The 15,997-nt window shown below is 42.3% G+C and overlaps 1 protein-coding gene across 1 annotated transcript in view; it reads right to left on the bottom strand.

Annotated features, from left to right (window-relative positions):
• Positions 1-15,385, bottom strand: part of CCDC170 (coiled-coil domain containing 170) — an 80,877-nt gene extending 65,492 nt beyond the window's left edge. Inside the window, exon 1 of the mRNA XM_081295137.1 lies at positions 14,890-15,385. Coding sequence (XP_081151263.1) covers positions 14,890-14,961 — 72 coding nt within the window. The 5' untranslated portion in view covers positions 14,962-15,385. The remainder of the gene's footprint in view (positions 1-14,889) is intronic.
• Positions 15,386-15,997: the final 612 nt, after the last annotated feature.

Raw genomic sequence — 15,997 nt, 5'->3', positions numbered from 1 at the left:
GGTGTACAGTGTCTATTAACACAGGAATTAGTAAACTACTGCATCCATAAAGAGAGAATCTAGAAAGCAGTTAAAAGAACCAGATTACATCTATTTGGAGCAACATAGATAGACCTCAAAAACATACTGTTTTTTTAAGCAAGTTATAACGAGAACAAAAGTAACAACATGATACCTTTTATGTTTTAAAAATGAATGCTAAGTAAAATAAAGTATTTTCCCTGGGTACAAATATGAATGCAAAAAGTATTGTCAATGGTCTCAAAGACACCCACCAGACTATACAATAATTAACTCTGGAGAATGGAGGGAAAGATTGTCAAAGGGAACTACAGTATATTTTGTAATACTCTACTTTTTAAAGGGAAAGTGACTAACCCTAATGTGCATATGTATCAGAACATCACATGGTGTCCCATTATAAATATGAAGAATTTTACACTTTTAGTATCAGTTTTAGAAAATTTAAATTTTTTAAAAAGTGATTAATTTTCATATTAAAATTAATTTCTTGCCACCAGTGAAACTCCATATCATATACAATCACAAGAATGGGATCCTAATTAGAATCATTTATACTCCATGTATGTGTAATATATCAAAACACACTGTACTGTCATGTATATCTGAAAAGAACAAATTAAAAATCCCTTAAAAATTTCTTAATTGCACAGGTAAAAGACAACTGAAAGCATTTTAAGGGTCCATATTACTTGATTCTCAGTTGGTATATCCTAATTTTCTTTGCTGTAGACTTTGAGAAGCTGAATACTACATCTGTAAATTCTTACTGGCTGCAGAAGCAACAGGAAACTGTGAACTTGAACCCCAGTATGCACCAAGAGGCAGTAGGAAAGAGAACCACTGAGTTCCAGCAATGCTTGGGATGCACTTGGTGTGCAAGGACAGGAAATTCACTGCTGAAATGAATGGTATATAACTTATATTGTAGCCAAAATATGAAGTGCCTTCAAGATTTAAAACAAGAATTCAGTGATTTTTTTTTTAACTAACTAGAGAAATATCTTCAATTAACAAAGGACAAATTAGAGGGAAAAAATACCCATCTGGCTTCTGTGTTGCACTAACTCCTTGCTTTCTCTCCCCAGGTGGCCCTTAGCTTTGCCTAAAGAAAACTCAACAAAATGGTGCTTCATCTTCCCTAGCAGCCGTTTCTTGGGTTAGAGCACTCCACCACCTCCAGCAAACACACAATCCTGACAGCAACAAAGCCTCCATTGGGAAATAACCAGAAGGTGGAAAATGTAAGCAACCATGAGCAAATAATCCACTTTAGAAAGAAGTCAAACAGCGTTTAGCCTTCCTACAAGAATTCTTGCAAAGAGACAAAGAAAGATCTTTGTCTTTTTAGACCAAGTTTAGAGAGGTTTTTAGTATTATTCTCCCTCCATTTTGTTCCCAAAATAAGTGAGATTAAAGGCAGATTCATACCTCCGCTGTGGTCCTCAGCACCCCTCACTAGCTGCCATGAGCATGACCCGTGTCCTCAACACCCTCTTCAGGACAGATGTTGTAGGCTCCTGGCTAGCAACCCCATCCTTCCCAAAGAAGGGATTCATCACCTCCTTAACCACCAGAGCTCACTCAGTCTACCCAGGACCCGCAGCCTCTCCTCCCCTCAAGCTCCAATCCAGAGAGTAGCAGGAGGCAGCTTGAGAATTGAAGAAGGAACCAGAAGTCCACGGGGAAAATCAGCTTGGGCAGTGAGTGTGTCCCAACATGACCGTCTTGCTCCTCCAGTACTGACAATTCGGTAGAACCTGACCAGTCTACACTCCCTCGGCTACGCTGCTCTGTCTCAGCTCTCTTCTCCTAGTGAGGATGCTTCTCCCCCTGGGCACTCAGCCCAGGGTAAGGAATAAATAATCACATATTCCATGTCTCCCTCTCTCAAAAGACTGTGAGGCTCACTAAGCCACACACCTAGCACCTACTGAGGACTTCACAGTACAAACTGTACTTATTAATAGAGTTAAAGGAATGGGTGGACGCCCTTTTCACCAATATCTTACTCTTTCCATTGGATGGACTAATGAAGGATGGGTGTTCTTTTTATTAATATCCTAGTTTTCACCCTACATTCTATTCTATCTAGAATCTTACCCCATTCTCATTTGCTATGCCTAATACTATCAGCCTCAATGGCTGGCTGATTTCTACTGGGCCCCATGCCTTGGGAACGGGCAGATTTGGAAAGTCCACAGATTGTCCCATGGGAAGGAAATGGCCGGATACTCTCCATTTCAGCCTCTGCAGAAACATTAATACCACAAAGCAGGAGTATATCACACTACCATGAGCTCAGACAGGAGAAGGTGCCTTATTTTTTGCTTCTACGGGTATTCTAGGACATACTCCTCCTGTATCTTGGCAGAGCCCTAAATATAGGCAAGTCCTCACTCTGCTAGTGTATCCTATAATTTTTATTGTCTGTAAAAGGCCTGGATTTTCAAGAAATGACTTTAATTCCCATCCAGAGTTTCAGGTCTAATTTCTTATTCAATGTTAAAACAAAGAAAAGAAGGAAGTGAATGAAAGTGAACAAAAAATAAAGGAGGAAAAAAAATTAAAAGAAGCCAATAAGAGTCACTTGCTTTCAATGACCTGAGCTTGATTTGGCTTTTCCAAGCCGGTAAACATGAGTCACAGGATTCACTAGGACCGTGAGGGAGAGCAGACCAGCTACTCAGTAACAGCACACCTCCCTACAGAAGAAATCACAACAAATTTCAAAACCACAAAATAATCCAGTGGCCTAAGATCAAGTCCTTGTCTAGTTAAAGCACCTCTACAACAGGATCAAAACAAATGTACAGGGCGGGTCTGATCAACTCAGGGCCCTATATTTTAGCTAATTGTAAAGTTCTCTGGAGCTTTAAAAAATCTGTTCACATTAAAGTGATAATTTCTTAAACTAAACTCAATAAAAGTCACAAGCAAATTAATTAACTCCAGGTTCAATTTTAAGCAATGAGCATTTGTATTGGACGTATCTCCAAGACTAATAGTGAATGCAGGCCTGCGAGTGTTGTCACATGTGGAATAACTTCTATAAGAGGAATGGCAGGTGGCTAGATGGGACATTTTCTCTGTCTCTCTCTATATGTGTGCTCTCTCTCTGCGGTTGATGCTAACTGTCCTCTATACCAGTCAGGGTTCTCCAGGAAGCCAACTCCTTCCATGACTTGGAGGGGTGCTGTGTGGGTAGGAATTACTTGGGGACTATGAGGAGGTACCTCAGGCCCAAGTTAGGGGACCAGCCCAAGCTTTCTAGAGCTACAGAATTCTTGATTTTTAAGAACCAGACTTTCTGAAAAAGGAGGCTTTTTAAATGTTTTAAAAGGCTACTTCTGTGCATAAATAACAACACCTTGAGGATTCACAGCCCCCCATCCCCCCAAAAAAATCATTTCTTTAATTCACAGAGTGGAGAACAATCCATGATGGAAAGACACTTTTCCACGAGAAAGAGAATATGTGACACTAACAGAGGGGAGATGGGAGGGACATGGGACCACTGGTGCTTAGGGACACTGCCCACCCTCTCGGGGCTGCACACTGAGGGGGTGGGAGTGTGCCCTCCAGCTAGCTGTCCACTCCGGGGATGCACCATGGAGACCAGAGCCTCTGAGGGAAGGCCTGTGGGCTGCACAGCTCCTGGGTGGGACTGGGGAAGTGCCCACCAGGGGTGCGAGGTGGGTCCTTCAAGCTTCTTGAGCACCCACTCCTCAGGCAAGGAAAAGGAAGGAGGTGTATTTCTACTCTAGACAGGACATTGCAGACAGCCTCTCAACTGGACCCTCACTGCCTAGTGCTAGCTGTATGTCACCAGCCCCCCAGAGAACTACCTATCACGACAGAGACATCCAAAGAAAAGTGTTAGGTGAGCAAAAAAGTATAGGCTGAGCAGCTGCTGCTTCCAGCTCTGTAAATTAGGTGCCAGAGAGTTTGTTTCTGTAGAGCAGTGACTTCTCTAAGGTCCAGTTTAATGTCTTTCGGTCTTTGGGGATCAGTGTTCTAAGAAATCTCCACAGGAAGACTAATTCTGTAATTAAAGACACCAGTCCTAAGGTGACATAATTGTAACACTCTGTATTTGTTTTCAAGGCCTTTGTTTCCTCAGGGTGTGAGTTCTGAGCACATGGTTGAGGATGCCAACTTTAACAAAGGCAGTCTAGTAATAAGCTCAGGTTGCTATAACAAAACACCAGAGACTGGGTAGCTTAAAGAATAGGCAGGTACTGCTCACAGTTCTATAGATCAGGAAGTCCAAGATGAGGTTATTCTTGATGAGGGCTCTCTTCCTGGCTGGCATATAGCCATCTTATCATGACAAAGACAGAGCTCTGGTCTTCATCTTCTGATCAGGACACTAAGCCCATCCTAGGGTCCCCACCCCATGACCTCATCTAAACCTACTACCTCCCCAAGGTCCCTGTGTCCCAATATCATCACATTGAGGGTCGGGACTGCAGCAAATGGATTGCAGAAGACACAAACCTTAAATCCACAACAGGCTGCAAGCTTAATCGCACAGGGCAGGAAAAGATAAATCCACATGCATTTGGGAGCTGAGGGGGCCTGGGGATTTAGGCAACGCATCCATGTTCCGTTCACCAACTCATCACCCCTGTTTCTTCCTCCTTCCTAACCCAATCCACAGGTGCCAAGTCCAAGCACGGAACCTTCCAGAGGTCCCTGGGAAGAGGAGCTCTACCTCACGGTTGCCTTCACCCACACCTAAAGAAGGCTCCCTCCCGTTTATCGATGTGGCTTCCCTTTTCTGTGTTCCAGAATGATACACTGTGTGGTCTCATCTCCACCATGTTGTAGGTCTATACTCTGTTTCCTACCTTTTCTTCTGTATTAGCGGGATTTAGAGAAGCAGAGGATGTGAACAATGGCACTCCGTCCACTTTCTTTGGCCAGCAGTCCAGATCAGGGATTAACACCCCCATTTTCACCAAGAGGCCTCTGAGGCCTGGAGGGCTGGAACCACTTTTCCAAGGTCTTAAGTTGAGCACATGGCGTGGCTGGACTTGCACCCGTCTTCTACAGTGTGGCTCATGGCTCCCACTTAAGGGGACACGTTCATGAATACCTGCCTTACAACCAGAAAAGAGAATTATCCCTCCACATGAATGTGTGTGTGTGTGTGTGTGTATGCGCATGTGTGTAAAACTTCCACCTTGAAAACCCACCGCTCTTTTTTTCACAACTGTCAGAGAGCTCAACATTCAATGTAGTGTAGCAATTTTCACATCATTTTCACAACATGCCTAACCCACAACTAGAGTGTCTGATTCTGTCCCCTTCTCTCTCTTCTCTCTCTCTCTCTCTCTCTCTCTCTCTCTCTCTCTCTCTCTCATTTCTGTTATAAATCTCTCAAATTATTTGGGAAGTTATTAGTTTATTAATATTTCTTCCAAATTTTTGAAAAAGAAATTAACATTAAAACATAAAACTACCAAACCTAGCGAGATCAACTAATGTGCTCTCCATAACAAAATCAGCTCATCTCTGAGTCAAGAATACTCAGGTCTCTTGACTTCTAGGTTTATTCTTTTCAAGTCAACAAATATTTACTCAGTAAGTTGATGAGCAATTGATTTTCTTATTAGGAGCTTATAACAGGAAGAGTCTATTCCCTCATGTCTTCAACTGAGAGGATGTGAAGGGAATAAATTTGGGGTCCTTTGGGGTCTGCTCACCCCAATCAACACGTGATAAAATCCAGTGTTAATTTGAAAATGCCTCTTTCTCTCCCTGGGAAGGCTCTTCCTTCTGTGGTCTTCCTTTACTCATGACTTCAAGAACAACCTACAGCTGATGACCTCCAAATACACTTGATCCCCATCAACACCTCTCTGTTAAGCTAGACTCTTCCTACCTAACTGCTTTCTGAATACAAAAGGATCACAAGTTCGAGGCCAGCCTTCTCCAGGGTTCTCTATCCCAGTGAATGAGACCAAGCATCCACCTTTTCACTCAAGCCAGAAACCCATGGCAACCTCTGTCGCCCTCTCCCCTGTTCCTGTGCCTCTGTCTTGTGGATGCTCCCACCCAACACCCTCAACGTCCTTGACCTTCGCCCAAGATCACAGACGGCAGGTTCCAAAAGCTGATTCCCCTCTAAGCCCAACTCGGACCCAGCCTGCCTTGCCAACTTCATCTACCACTCTAGTCCCTTCACGGTCCCCTCCAGCCACACTGGCCTTCTACCGTTGCTTGAGTGGACTGTGCTTCTCCGACCAACGGCCTCCGCACACTCTGTGCCTCCTAAAGGCCCACCCCCAGTCCTTTGTCCAGCTGATTCCCACTCACCTCCCAAAGCTCAGCCTCGGATTCACTTCCTGGAAGAAGACTGCCTCTCCCCCAAGTCCAGGTGACACTTTGTCCTCCGGCCTGACTTGACCTCCCTCTGACATTGGACACAGCAGGCACTCCCTCCGTGGCACTGTGCTTCCTCGCCCCTAAGCCACTGTGCTCCCCGGAGCACCTCTTCTTTCTTTGTCCCTGTGCACCCCTTCTCCATCCCCTGTAGCTCATCTTCCTTCACCCATTCCTCAACTTGATCTTTTTTTTTTTTTTTTTTTTTTTTTTGGTACCAGGGATTGAACCCAGGGTTGCTTAAACACTGAGCCACATCCCCAGTCTCTTTTTTCTATTTTATTTAGAGACAGGGATTTGCTGAGTTGCTTAGGGCCTCACTAAGTTGCTGAGGCTGGCTTTGAACTCATGATCCTCCTGCCTCAGCCTCCAGAGCCACTGGGATTATATTCAACTTGACCTTTGCTGGATTCTGACTTCACACTCCTCACTCATCTCTCGGGACACCCTCCCCAGCCTACTTCACACCCTCCTGCGATTTCAACCACTTCCAGGATGTGATGGCTCCCAGTTCCATCTCCAGCCAGAGACCCACTGCAACATCATGTCCTGCCAGCACCTCAAGCTCAAGACCCACTGCCATTGCTCCAGCACCCTCAGCTAGGCTCCCTTCCCAACCCTGTGGTTTCCCTCCAGAGCCTTCCCTGACTTCACACTCCAGCCACACTTGCCTTGGACCTTTTGTAAACTTTTATTTATTATCAGTTATTATTTACTTAACTAAACTGTAAGCTCAACAAATTTGTGGCCTGGCACGTCCATTGAATATATTTTTGCGTCAATGTGTAGAAGAGTTGCAGAAATAATCCCATGAATTCAAGAATATTATTCACTTAAATCACCAAAAAGAACATTTTGCTGCATTTTATTAAATCATTTATGTATGTGTATATCACAGTTATTATTGTTGAATTATATGTGAGCAATCTACAGACACCAGGGCCCTTTAACCCTAAATACTTCAGTGTGCATCTACAAATAATGACATTCCTTTTCAGATCATTCAAAGTTCAAAAAATTCAGCAGTGATGCCATATCATTCACCAATTGACCCAATAATGTTCCTCAGAATAACAATAAATGCATTGCATGTGGTTGTCAAATGTCAGCCTTTCCTTGTCTTTCATAATATCTCAGTGGTGTGATAAATTGGCACGTGGTTCTTTATGGGATGCATGGAAAAGAATACAGACCCTCCCATGGAATAACCAAAAAACGATTAGCACAAGTCTAATCATGAAGAAATGCTGGACATGCCCACAGTGAGAGGCATTTGGCAAGTCACTCTTCAAATGCATCAATTCATTCCCACCTGATTGTTGTCCTGGCTTTTTTTAGGAACACTGCCTTACAGACCTTTCAGGACTCTGCCCCAGCGTGCCGTCTCTCTCCTTGGAGAGCTGACCCGACTCAAACTGGACTCTGCCCCTCACCCCATTCTATCTCTACCTTGCAGCCTTGCTTTCCTTCCTTTCAAAGCATTGACCGCTCCTTGAAATGACCTTATCTGCCTGGTTAATTTTTTATTTTTTTCCCTTACTAGAATATGATTTTTTTGAAAGTGGGCCCATATCCAACACAGTGCCTGCTTTTAAATCAGCCCAGATTTTGTAGTTGCTGAAAGAAGGAACTTCTGTGTCTTCAGTGCCTAATGAAGTGCCTGAGACCCTGTGCATGTTTACAAAGGAGTGACCAAGGCAACCTCTAAACTCTGACTAAGTAGGCACATTATTTGCGGGTCTCATTTCCTCCTAAGTTCTCACTTTTGCTTACTGCAAACATTGACAAGATTTCAACATCAAGATTTCCTTTTTGAAAGCCAACTATCCATTTCTTTTGCCCCAAAGTAGACAAGATTTAGGGAAATATCATAAAATTATTCCCCTTGGCATCGATATTGAGGTTAGACTATGTTGACCTTAATGTGCCAAAACATACATTTTTGAATAAAGCTCACAGGGCAGATTCCTTTCAGAGGAAAAGTCTAGTCTAAGGGTAAATTTAATCCATGAGAAGGAAGTCATTTCAAACACAGATAAATATAATTCAGATATTTATTTTTATGAGACTGACACACTCCCTACTGAACTAAAGAGAATTCAGATGTTTACAAGCAATATTTATTTACTCAAGCAATCTCTTCTCATATAGACACAGAAGCTATAATCAATAGCTGTGCCCCTATCAGTAAGAGAAAGAATGAGGTGCTCTGGTCCACTTCAGCAGAGCCTTTGAACTTCTCTGCCCTTAGATCAAAGCCACCAAAGCACCAATTTCAAAGAGAAAAAAAATTGGAAGGGAAACAAAGAAAGAAAGAAACCTTGAGTAAAAGAACACAGCATAAATAATTCCTGGTGTAGCAAATGTTACTCCCTTTTTCACTTAAAAAAAATTTTTTTTAAGTTGTCCTTGAACATGGAAAAAAGTAAATCTTTATAATGAGTCAACTTAATTTAAGCACAAACCAAAGAGTATTCAGTATTGTCTGAAATACACTGCACATTCTATTTGCCAACATTAAGTAAACACACACAATCTCTTCAAACATGTGCAAAAAACACCTCACTTTCTGTTTGAGGTTCAAAAAGTTCTCCCCTACCTGTTCTTTTTGAAGGATTTTATCTCTGCATTCAAAGGCCAGGCAGTCAAAGAATAGGGAAGAGAAAATAAATGTTATAATAAATGTAACAAAGTCAAAATGTGTAAATAAATGATGAACCACTCATTGGATATTTTTTAAAACATTTTATTCTGAAATAATTTAGAATCACAAAGAAGCTGCAGATAACAACCCAGTGGTTCTGTACACCCATCACCCAGCTTCCCCTAACATTAACAACTTGCACAACTGAGGTATATTTATTAAAACTAGGAAATTAACGTTGCTACAATACTGTTAACTGAACTACAGACTTCAGTCCGATTCCATCACTTTTTTCACTGAGGTCCTTCTTGATCAGGAGCCAACCTGAGCTCGCATATGCATTTAGTTTTTGCGTTTCCCTAGTCATGAACTTGATACTTTTGAAGAACACTACCCAGTATTCTGAAGAATGTCTTTTAAGGTAGGTTTGTGTAAAGTTTTCACATGATTTGAGAGTTATCATTTGTTTGTAATAACTCTCTATATTTAACACATGGAGAAAACATCTAATTCAACCTCTACCATTAAAGTAAACTTTCTAGGCTTTTATCCAATTAATTATTACATAATCTAAAAATATTTATTCCCTTGGGCCAAGAGAGAGAAAGAGTCCTCGTTAATCTCCATAGTCATGTCCCAAATGCTTTATGTATTTTATTCTTACAATAACCAAGTTTGCACTTTAGCAAATCTTTTAATAGATCCCTTGCCAATTAATACTAACAGAGGTATATTTAAAATCTTCTAGTCATGAATTTGCCTATTTCTCCTTACAGATTTTTGCTCCTGTCAATTTTTGTTTTTATGTTTTGAGGCAATGTAATTAAGTGCATATACATTTAGAATTGTTTCAACTTCCTGGGGCTGAGGATGTGGCCCAAGTAGTAGCTCACTCACCTAGTATGCATGAGGCACTGGGTTCGATCCTCAGCACCACATAAAAATAAAATAAAGATATTGTATCCACCTAAAGCTAAAAAATAAATATTAAAAAAAAGAACTGTTACAACTTCCTGATGAATGGAACATTTTATCATTTGTGATGACTCTTGTTGACCTCTAGTAACCCACTTTTTCCTGTGAGTATTTTGCATAATATGAATATGGTAATCAGTTTTGTTTGGGCTGTTATTTGCCTGGTATGTCCCTTTATGTACTTCTGCTCTCAATCTTTCCATATTCTTTTGCTTTGGTACTGTTATGGCTTGGATCTGGAATGTCCTCACAGTCGTGTGTTGGAAGTTTGGACCCCGGTATGGCAATGTTCAGAGGTGGGGCTTGGGGACCTAATTGGATCCTGAGGGCTCTGACATCAACGGATTCATCCCTTGATGGAGTCACAGCTGAAGGGACAACTGGGAGGCGATGAAACTGCAGGAGGTGGGACACAGTTGACCTTGAGTATGACCTTGGTGGCGTGCCCTTGGGGACTATATCTTGTCCCCCATCCTTTCTCTGTCTACTTCCTGGCTGTAAAGAGCTGACAGCTCTCCTCTGCCATGACCTTCTGCCAGAAGTTCTGCCTCATCTCAGGCCCAGAGCAGCGGAACCAGCCCACCTCGAGTCTATCGTCACCTCAGTGAAAAGCTAAAGCGTGTGTCTTTCATTAACATCAGACACTTGGATTTTTAAATGTGATCTAGGGCTGGGGGTGTAGCTCAGCGGCAGCCCCCGTAGTTTGTACGCACAAGGCCCTGGTTTGACTCCCAACACTGCAAAAGAAAACATTTTTTTAATGTGATCTATTTTTGTCAGCTGAGTATTTGGTCCATATGTATTTATTGTAATTGCTGATACACATGCACTGCTTTCAACTATCATTTTGTGTTTTCTTTTTCTTCCCCCTGATCTATTTCCTTTTCTCTCCTTTATTCTTTTTTTTTTTTTTTTTTTGGAAGATTTACGGTTTTTTCTATACACCTAGAAAAGGAGTTTCTTACTTATATTCATATGACAATATATTCTGAATAAGATATTGAATTTGATTTTGATTTATAAAAAGGAGGGAAAGAAAACAATAGAACAGAGTAAATGAGAGGAGGAAAGGAGGGAGGAAATAGTTGTTTAAGAAGTAGTCATGGAGACCCCCTCATATCCATTAGAATGGCTATGACTTAAAACACAGAGAGGAAATTATAAGTAGGGTCAAGGATGTGGAGAAATTAGAACCTCTGTAAATTGCTGGAAGAAACATAAACTAGTAGAGCCACTATGAAAAACAACAGGGTGGCAGTTCCTCAAAAACCTAATAATAAAATTACTCCGTGATATAGCAACTCCAGTTCTGAGTATGTATGCAGAAGAATTGAAAGCAAGGACTGCATGAGACATCTGTAGATGCTTATTCAGAGAGCACTATTAACAACATCCACAAAGTAGAACAATCCAAGTGTTCATGGACAGATGAATGGATAAGGAAAGCATAAGATATGCAAACAGTGGAATATTATTCAGCCCTAAAAACAAAAGGAATTCTAACACAAGCTACAACATGGATGAATTTTGAGGACAATATGCTTTGTAAAATATGCTAATCATAAAAGGACAAATACAAATATGTATGGTTCCATTTAGGTGAGGTATCTAGAATGGTCAAAGTGATAGAGACAGAGAAGAATGGCTTTTGTTAGAGGCTGTGGGAGGGGGAATGGGAAGTTATTGTTTAATGAGTACAGAGTTTTAGTTTTGCAACATAAACAAAGATCTGGAGATGGGTGGTGGCAATGGTTTCCCAGCAACGAGAATACACTCAATGCTGCTGAACATGCGATTTAAGGTGGTAAATTTTATGTGCATTTTACACACGTTTTTAACCGTAAAGTGGTGGGAGGAGAAAGGAAAACAGACTTCACTCCTTTTAACTACACATGATCAGCTCTAAGCCCTTGGCTCTGAGGAACTGAAACTGTTGAGAGCTGGTGTTGCTATTTGCATTTGCTTCTTATAACAATCGTATCAGAAAGGCATTCCACTCACCCCTGCCTTACAGAGAGTAAAGAGGTTTGTCCAATTTCCCAATGATAATTTATATCGAAGACATCACTTTGATTTGGGTCCTCTGGGTATGTGAAAACACACTCAGCAACATAGTTAAATCGCCATGTCTTGTGTCCCCGACACCCTATCCAAGCACTTTCACTGAGCTACCGCGATAGCTTTTTGCTGGTTGATGATACTACTTTATAACCCAGTCGGATTTTTCAATTAGTTTATTTCTAATGCAACACGTATGTACTGCTGAATGTCGCTTATGAATTTCCTCAAAGAAAGTCTCTTTTCCTCCACTCTTGAGCTGTTCCACTTCAATCCTCACAATATTTGCCATCAGGGCTCATGACATATTCTAGCCTGGTGAGGTTCTGTGGGCGATTTGGTTACAGGTAAATCCATCTTGAGAAAAGTGAACATAAAATCTGGTTCATGTGTCTGTTTCTCCCAATCGTAAACTCTGGACTCACTGAAAGCCAGCACTGTGTCAAACTCACTTTCGTCCTTGGTGCCTGTCAGAGATCCTCAGTAAATGGATGGTTGCGGTAGTTGGTGAGGTATCAGTGGAGGTGTTGGTGGTGACACCAAGGCAAATTCTTGAAGTTATAAAGAATCACAACAGACAGTATTAATAAGCACTTATTCAGTCAGACACTCTGTGTAGTGCCCTACATATTTTTAGTGTGAAATCCCAAAACAACACTATGTGATAAGTATTTTGGTCCCATATTACAGATGAGGACACTAGAGTTGAGACACCATTTGTGGGTTTTGTTTGTTTGTTTTTTGTTTTGGTTTTTATTTTTGTTTTGTTTTTGGTCCTGGGGATTGAACCCAGGGGTGCTCTACCACTGACCTAGATCCCCAGTCCTTTTTATTTTTTATTTTGAGACAAAGTTGTTGTCCAGGCTGGCCTCAAACTTGTGATCCTCCTGCCTCAGCCTCCTAAGTTAAGTAATAAATTTGACCAAAATGTCACAGATAAGAGGTATAACCAGGATTATATCTAGCTTTGGTTCCTTGGTACTCTACTTCCTCAGAAAGGTGCATACTATTATAGCTTTGTATTTTTACCTGTTTCAATGCAGTGGGTAGGAAAAGAAAACTTACAAAATAAAGATACTTCATTACCTCTCGTCATTTGTTAACAAGCTGTCTCCTCTTCTATATATTGGGACATTTCTGGGCTGCCTATGCCTGCCTAAATTTTAAGGTTATCTCAGATGAAGTCTTTTGTAAACTGAAAATTTGATTACAATAAATGCTGGGCTTGCTGCTTCTACTCTTGTTCTCAGTGCCACTCAGCTCTTTCAAGCCCATTAAAATCTCAGGCCTGGTGGAAATTTTCCTTTATGTAGATAGTGATTATCCTGAAAACTCTCTATTGAATCAATAGAGATTATTGATGAATCAATAAGATTATTCAATTAATTTGATTACTTACTTATTGCTAAAGGAGAAAAGGTACCTTTTACAGTGGAAGAATCTGGTAGATACCACCAGTTGGGGACATCACCAATAATGGGACAAACCAATATCATGTACCTGCTGATGGGATGCACTGAGACACAACACCTCTAAAATAACATCCTATCAAAATTTAATCATAAAGAACAGAGTTTTTAAAACAAAACTGAGGAATTATTCCAAGATGAAAAAAACTGAAGAGAATTGTTAACAATATAATGTGTTGTCCTGGAAGGGAAACAATTGCAATAAAGCTGGTGAATGGGATAATAGGCAAAATGCAAGTATACAGCATGCAATTGATAGTGTAGTTAGTGTTATTATAACTAGATGTTCTGAGTTTGATCATTGTGCTTAGGTTAGTAAATGCCCTTATTAGAAGATATACACCAGCTTATTTAGGATGGACCCCAAAGTAAATTACAGTCATCACCATGACTTATAGACATCATGATGATGTCTAATTTACTCTGGGTCACCATAAATAAATAATATAAAGATACCACCTACTTATATATGGGCTGACTGACTTAATTAATAGAGAAAACCTATGTTGGGATAAAAGATAATTGTGTTAAATATGCAAATGCCAGATTGAAGAAAAAATAGTTTTGTTTTTAGGACACGCTACTACTTTTCCACAAACATGTCAGGAATTGGAGAAATCTAAATGTGGGGGTGTAAGGCAACAATCAAAGGTGCCCTACATGAGAATCCTGGTAGCATATTGAAGAATCCGAGCCATGCTCTGAATCTAACACATCCTCCAGGGATGCCCGCAGTATGGTCAGCAATCCCACCCAGCGCGACTCTCCCTTCTCTGGCAACTGCTTCAGATACAGGATACCCTGGGGGCATCCAGTGCCAGCCACGTCCAGAGGTTCATAGTAACCCAGGCTGAGCGAGTGGGAGGGGGGACCTGACACCTCTAGTCCCCAATGTCTAAGCGACCTCCTGGTAGTAAATGAGTAAATGGATTCAAGGATGACTGCATTTTAATATTCTGGAATGGTCAGCAACGTAAAGGTCAGCAACTTTACTCGGAGCCGGCATCCTACCATCAGATTTGGAGGGAAAGTGCCGGGAAGCGCGTCTCAGTGGCTAAGCAGGGAGGAAGGAGCGCAGGAGCCGCCGCGCGGTCGAATTTCACCCTTTCAAAGGGTCGCAGAAGCTGCGAGGCACAACCTAAAACTCAGACGCGGTCACAAACTCCTGCCACCCTAGTCCACGGCCCACGCGGGACGGAGCTGCTGGATGCTCCCCGCACTCGGGAGGAGAGGGCTGCCGACGCGCGGCGTGGGTGCCGCTCGGCGCGGGGAGCGCGGACCCCGGGACCCAGGCCGGGGCCACCCGGCGCACCGCTGCGGCTGGGACTGTACCTCGGGCGCTGGCGACGCGGCGTGGCTGGTCGCGTCCAGGCTCCTGGAGCCGGAGGAGCCGCGGCGGCTCATGGCAGGACTCCGGATGCCCCGAGCGCAGCGGCGCGCTGAGCCGGCGGGTGGCGCGGACGCGTCTCCTCGGGCAACGGTAAACACCGCCGGGAGGCGCCGGCCTCCTGAGGCTGTCCTCCACCGCGAGCCGCTGCGACAGAGCGACCTGGGGTCCGCGGGAATGGAAGTCCGCGCTCACGGTGGGACTCCACTGTAAGCGCAGCTCCAGGTACTCTGTCCTTATGTCAGGGACAAGGGAGAACGAGTGGTCACTTCTACGGTGCCGGCGCACTTGAGGTGTAGGCACTCACCCACATAATGGTGAAGGGAGCATTTATTTAGCACCCAGTGTGTGCAAATGCGCCTGCGAGCTCCAAGGCCCCCTTCACAGGCATGCAACCGGTGTGACGCACAGGCCCGGGTTTAATGCCCTGCTGTTCTCATGTTGAAATTCCTCGTTCAGATTCCTTGAAACTTTGGGAGTTTCACTTTGTACTGGGCTTTGCAAATTATGTGGCCTGTCCTGGTGAGCCTTCTTTTATTTAACCTTAGCAACAACCCTGCAGGAAAATAGAGGTGATGGTAATACTAGGTTTAGTGACAGCAGGGCTTCTCATTCTGAAATCCAGGGGCTCTAACATGAAGTATTCTAATCGCTCTTTAAATGAAACAGGATTACAAAGTGGGTATTAGAATAATGTAATGCACTTTTAAGAAAAGGCAACCAACCCTCAAGGAAGAATGAAATAAATTGTTCAAGAATATATAAATGACAAATAGTAGGGTGACAATAAGACCCCAGATCAGAAAACTAAAGCATAGAGAGTAACCTGTCCAAGGTCCATTTAGGGAAGTCCCTAATGAAACAAAAGCTTTTGGAAATCTCCTATTAATAGTATAGGAAGAGTAATAGTATAATTAATAGTATAATTATAATTAATAGTATAATTTTTAGAAAATGTGTTTTCCAGTGGCAGTTTTTTTCTCGCTATAAAATCACTACAAAGGTGTTTAATTTTCAGCAAATTGACACTATCAGAGGACACACAAAGTCAAT

This window comes from Spermophilus citellus (genome assembly GCF_964194105.1).
Source record: "Spermophilus citellus genome assembly, chromosome: 5".
Taxonomy (NCBI): domain Eukaryota; kingdom Metazoa; phylum Chordata; class Mammalia; order Rodentia; family Sciuridae; genus Spermophilus; species Spermophilus citellus.
Note: the sequence above shows the minus strand (reverse complement) of the source record. Positions and strands in the feature narration are given on the sequence as shown.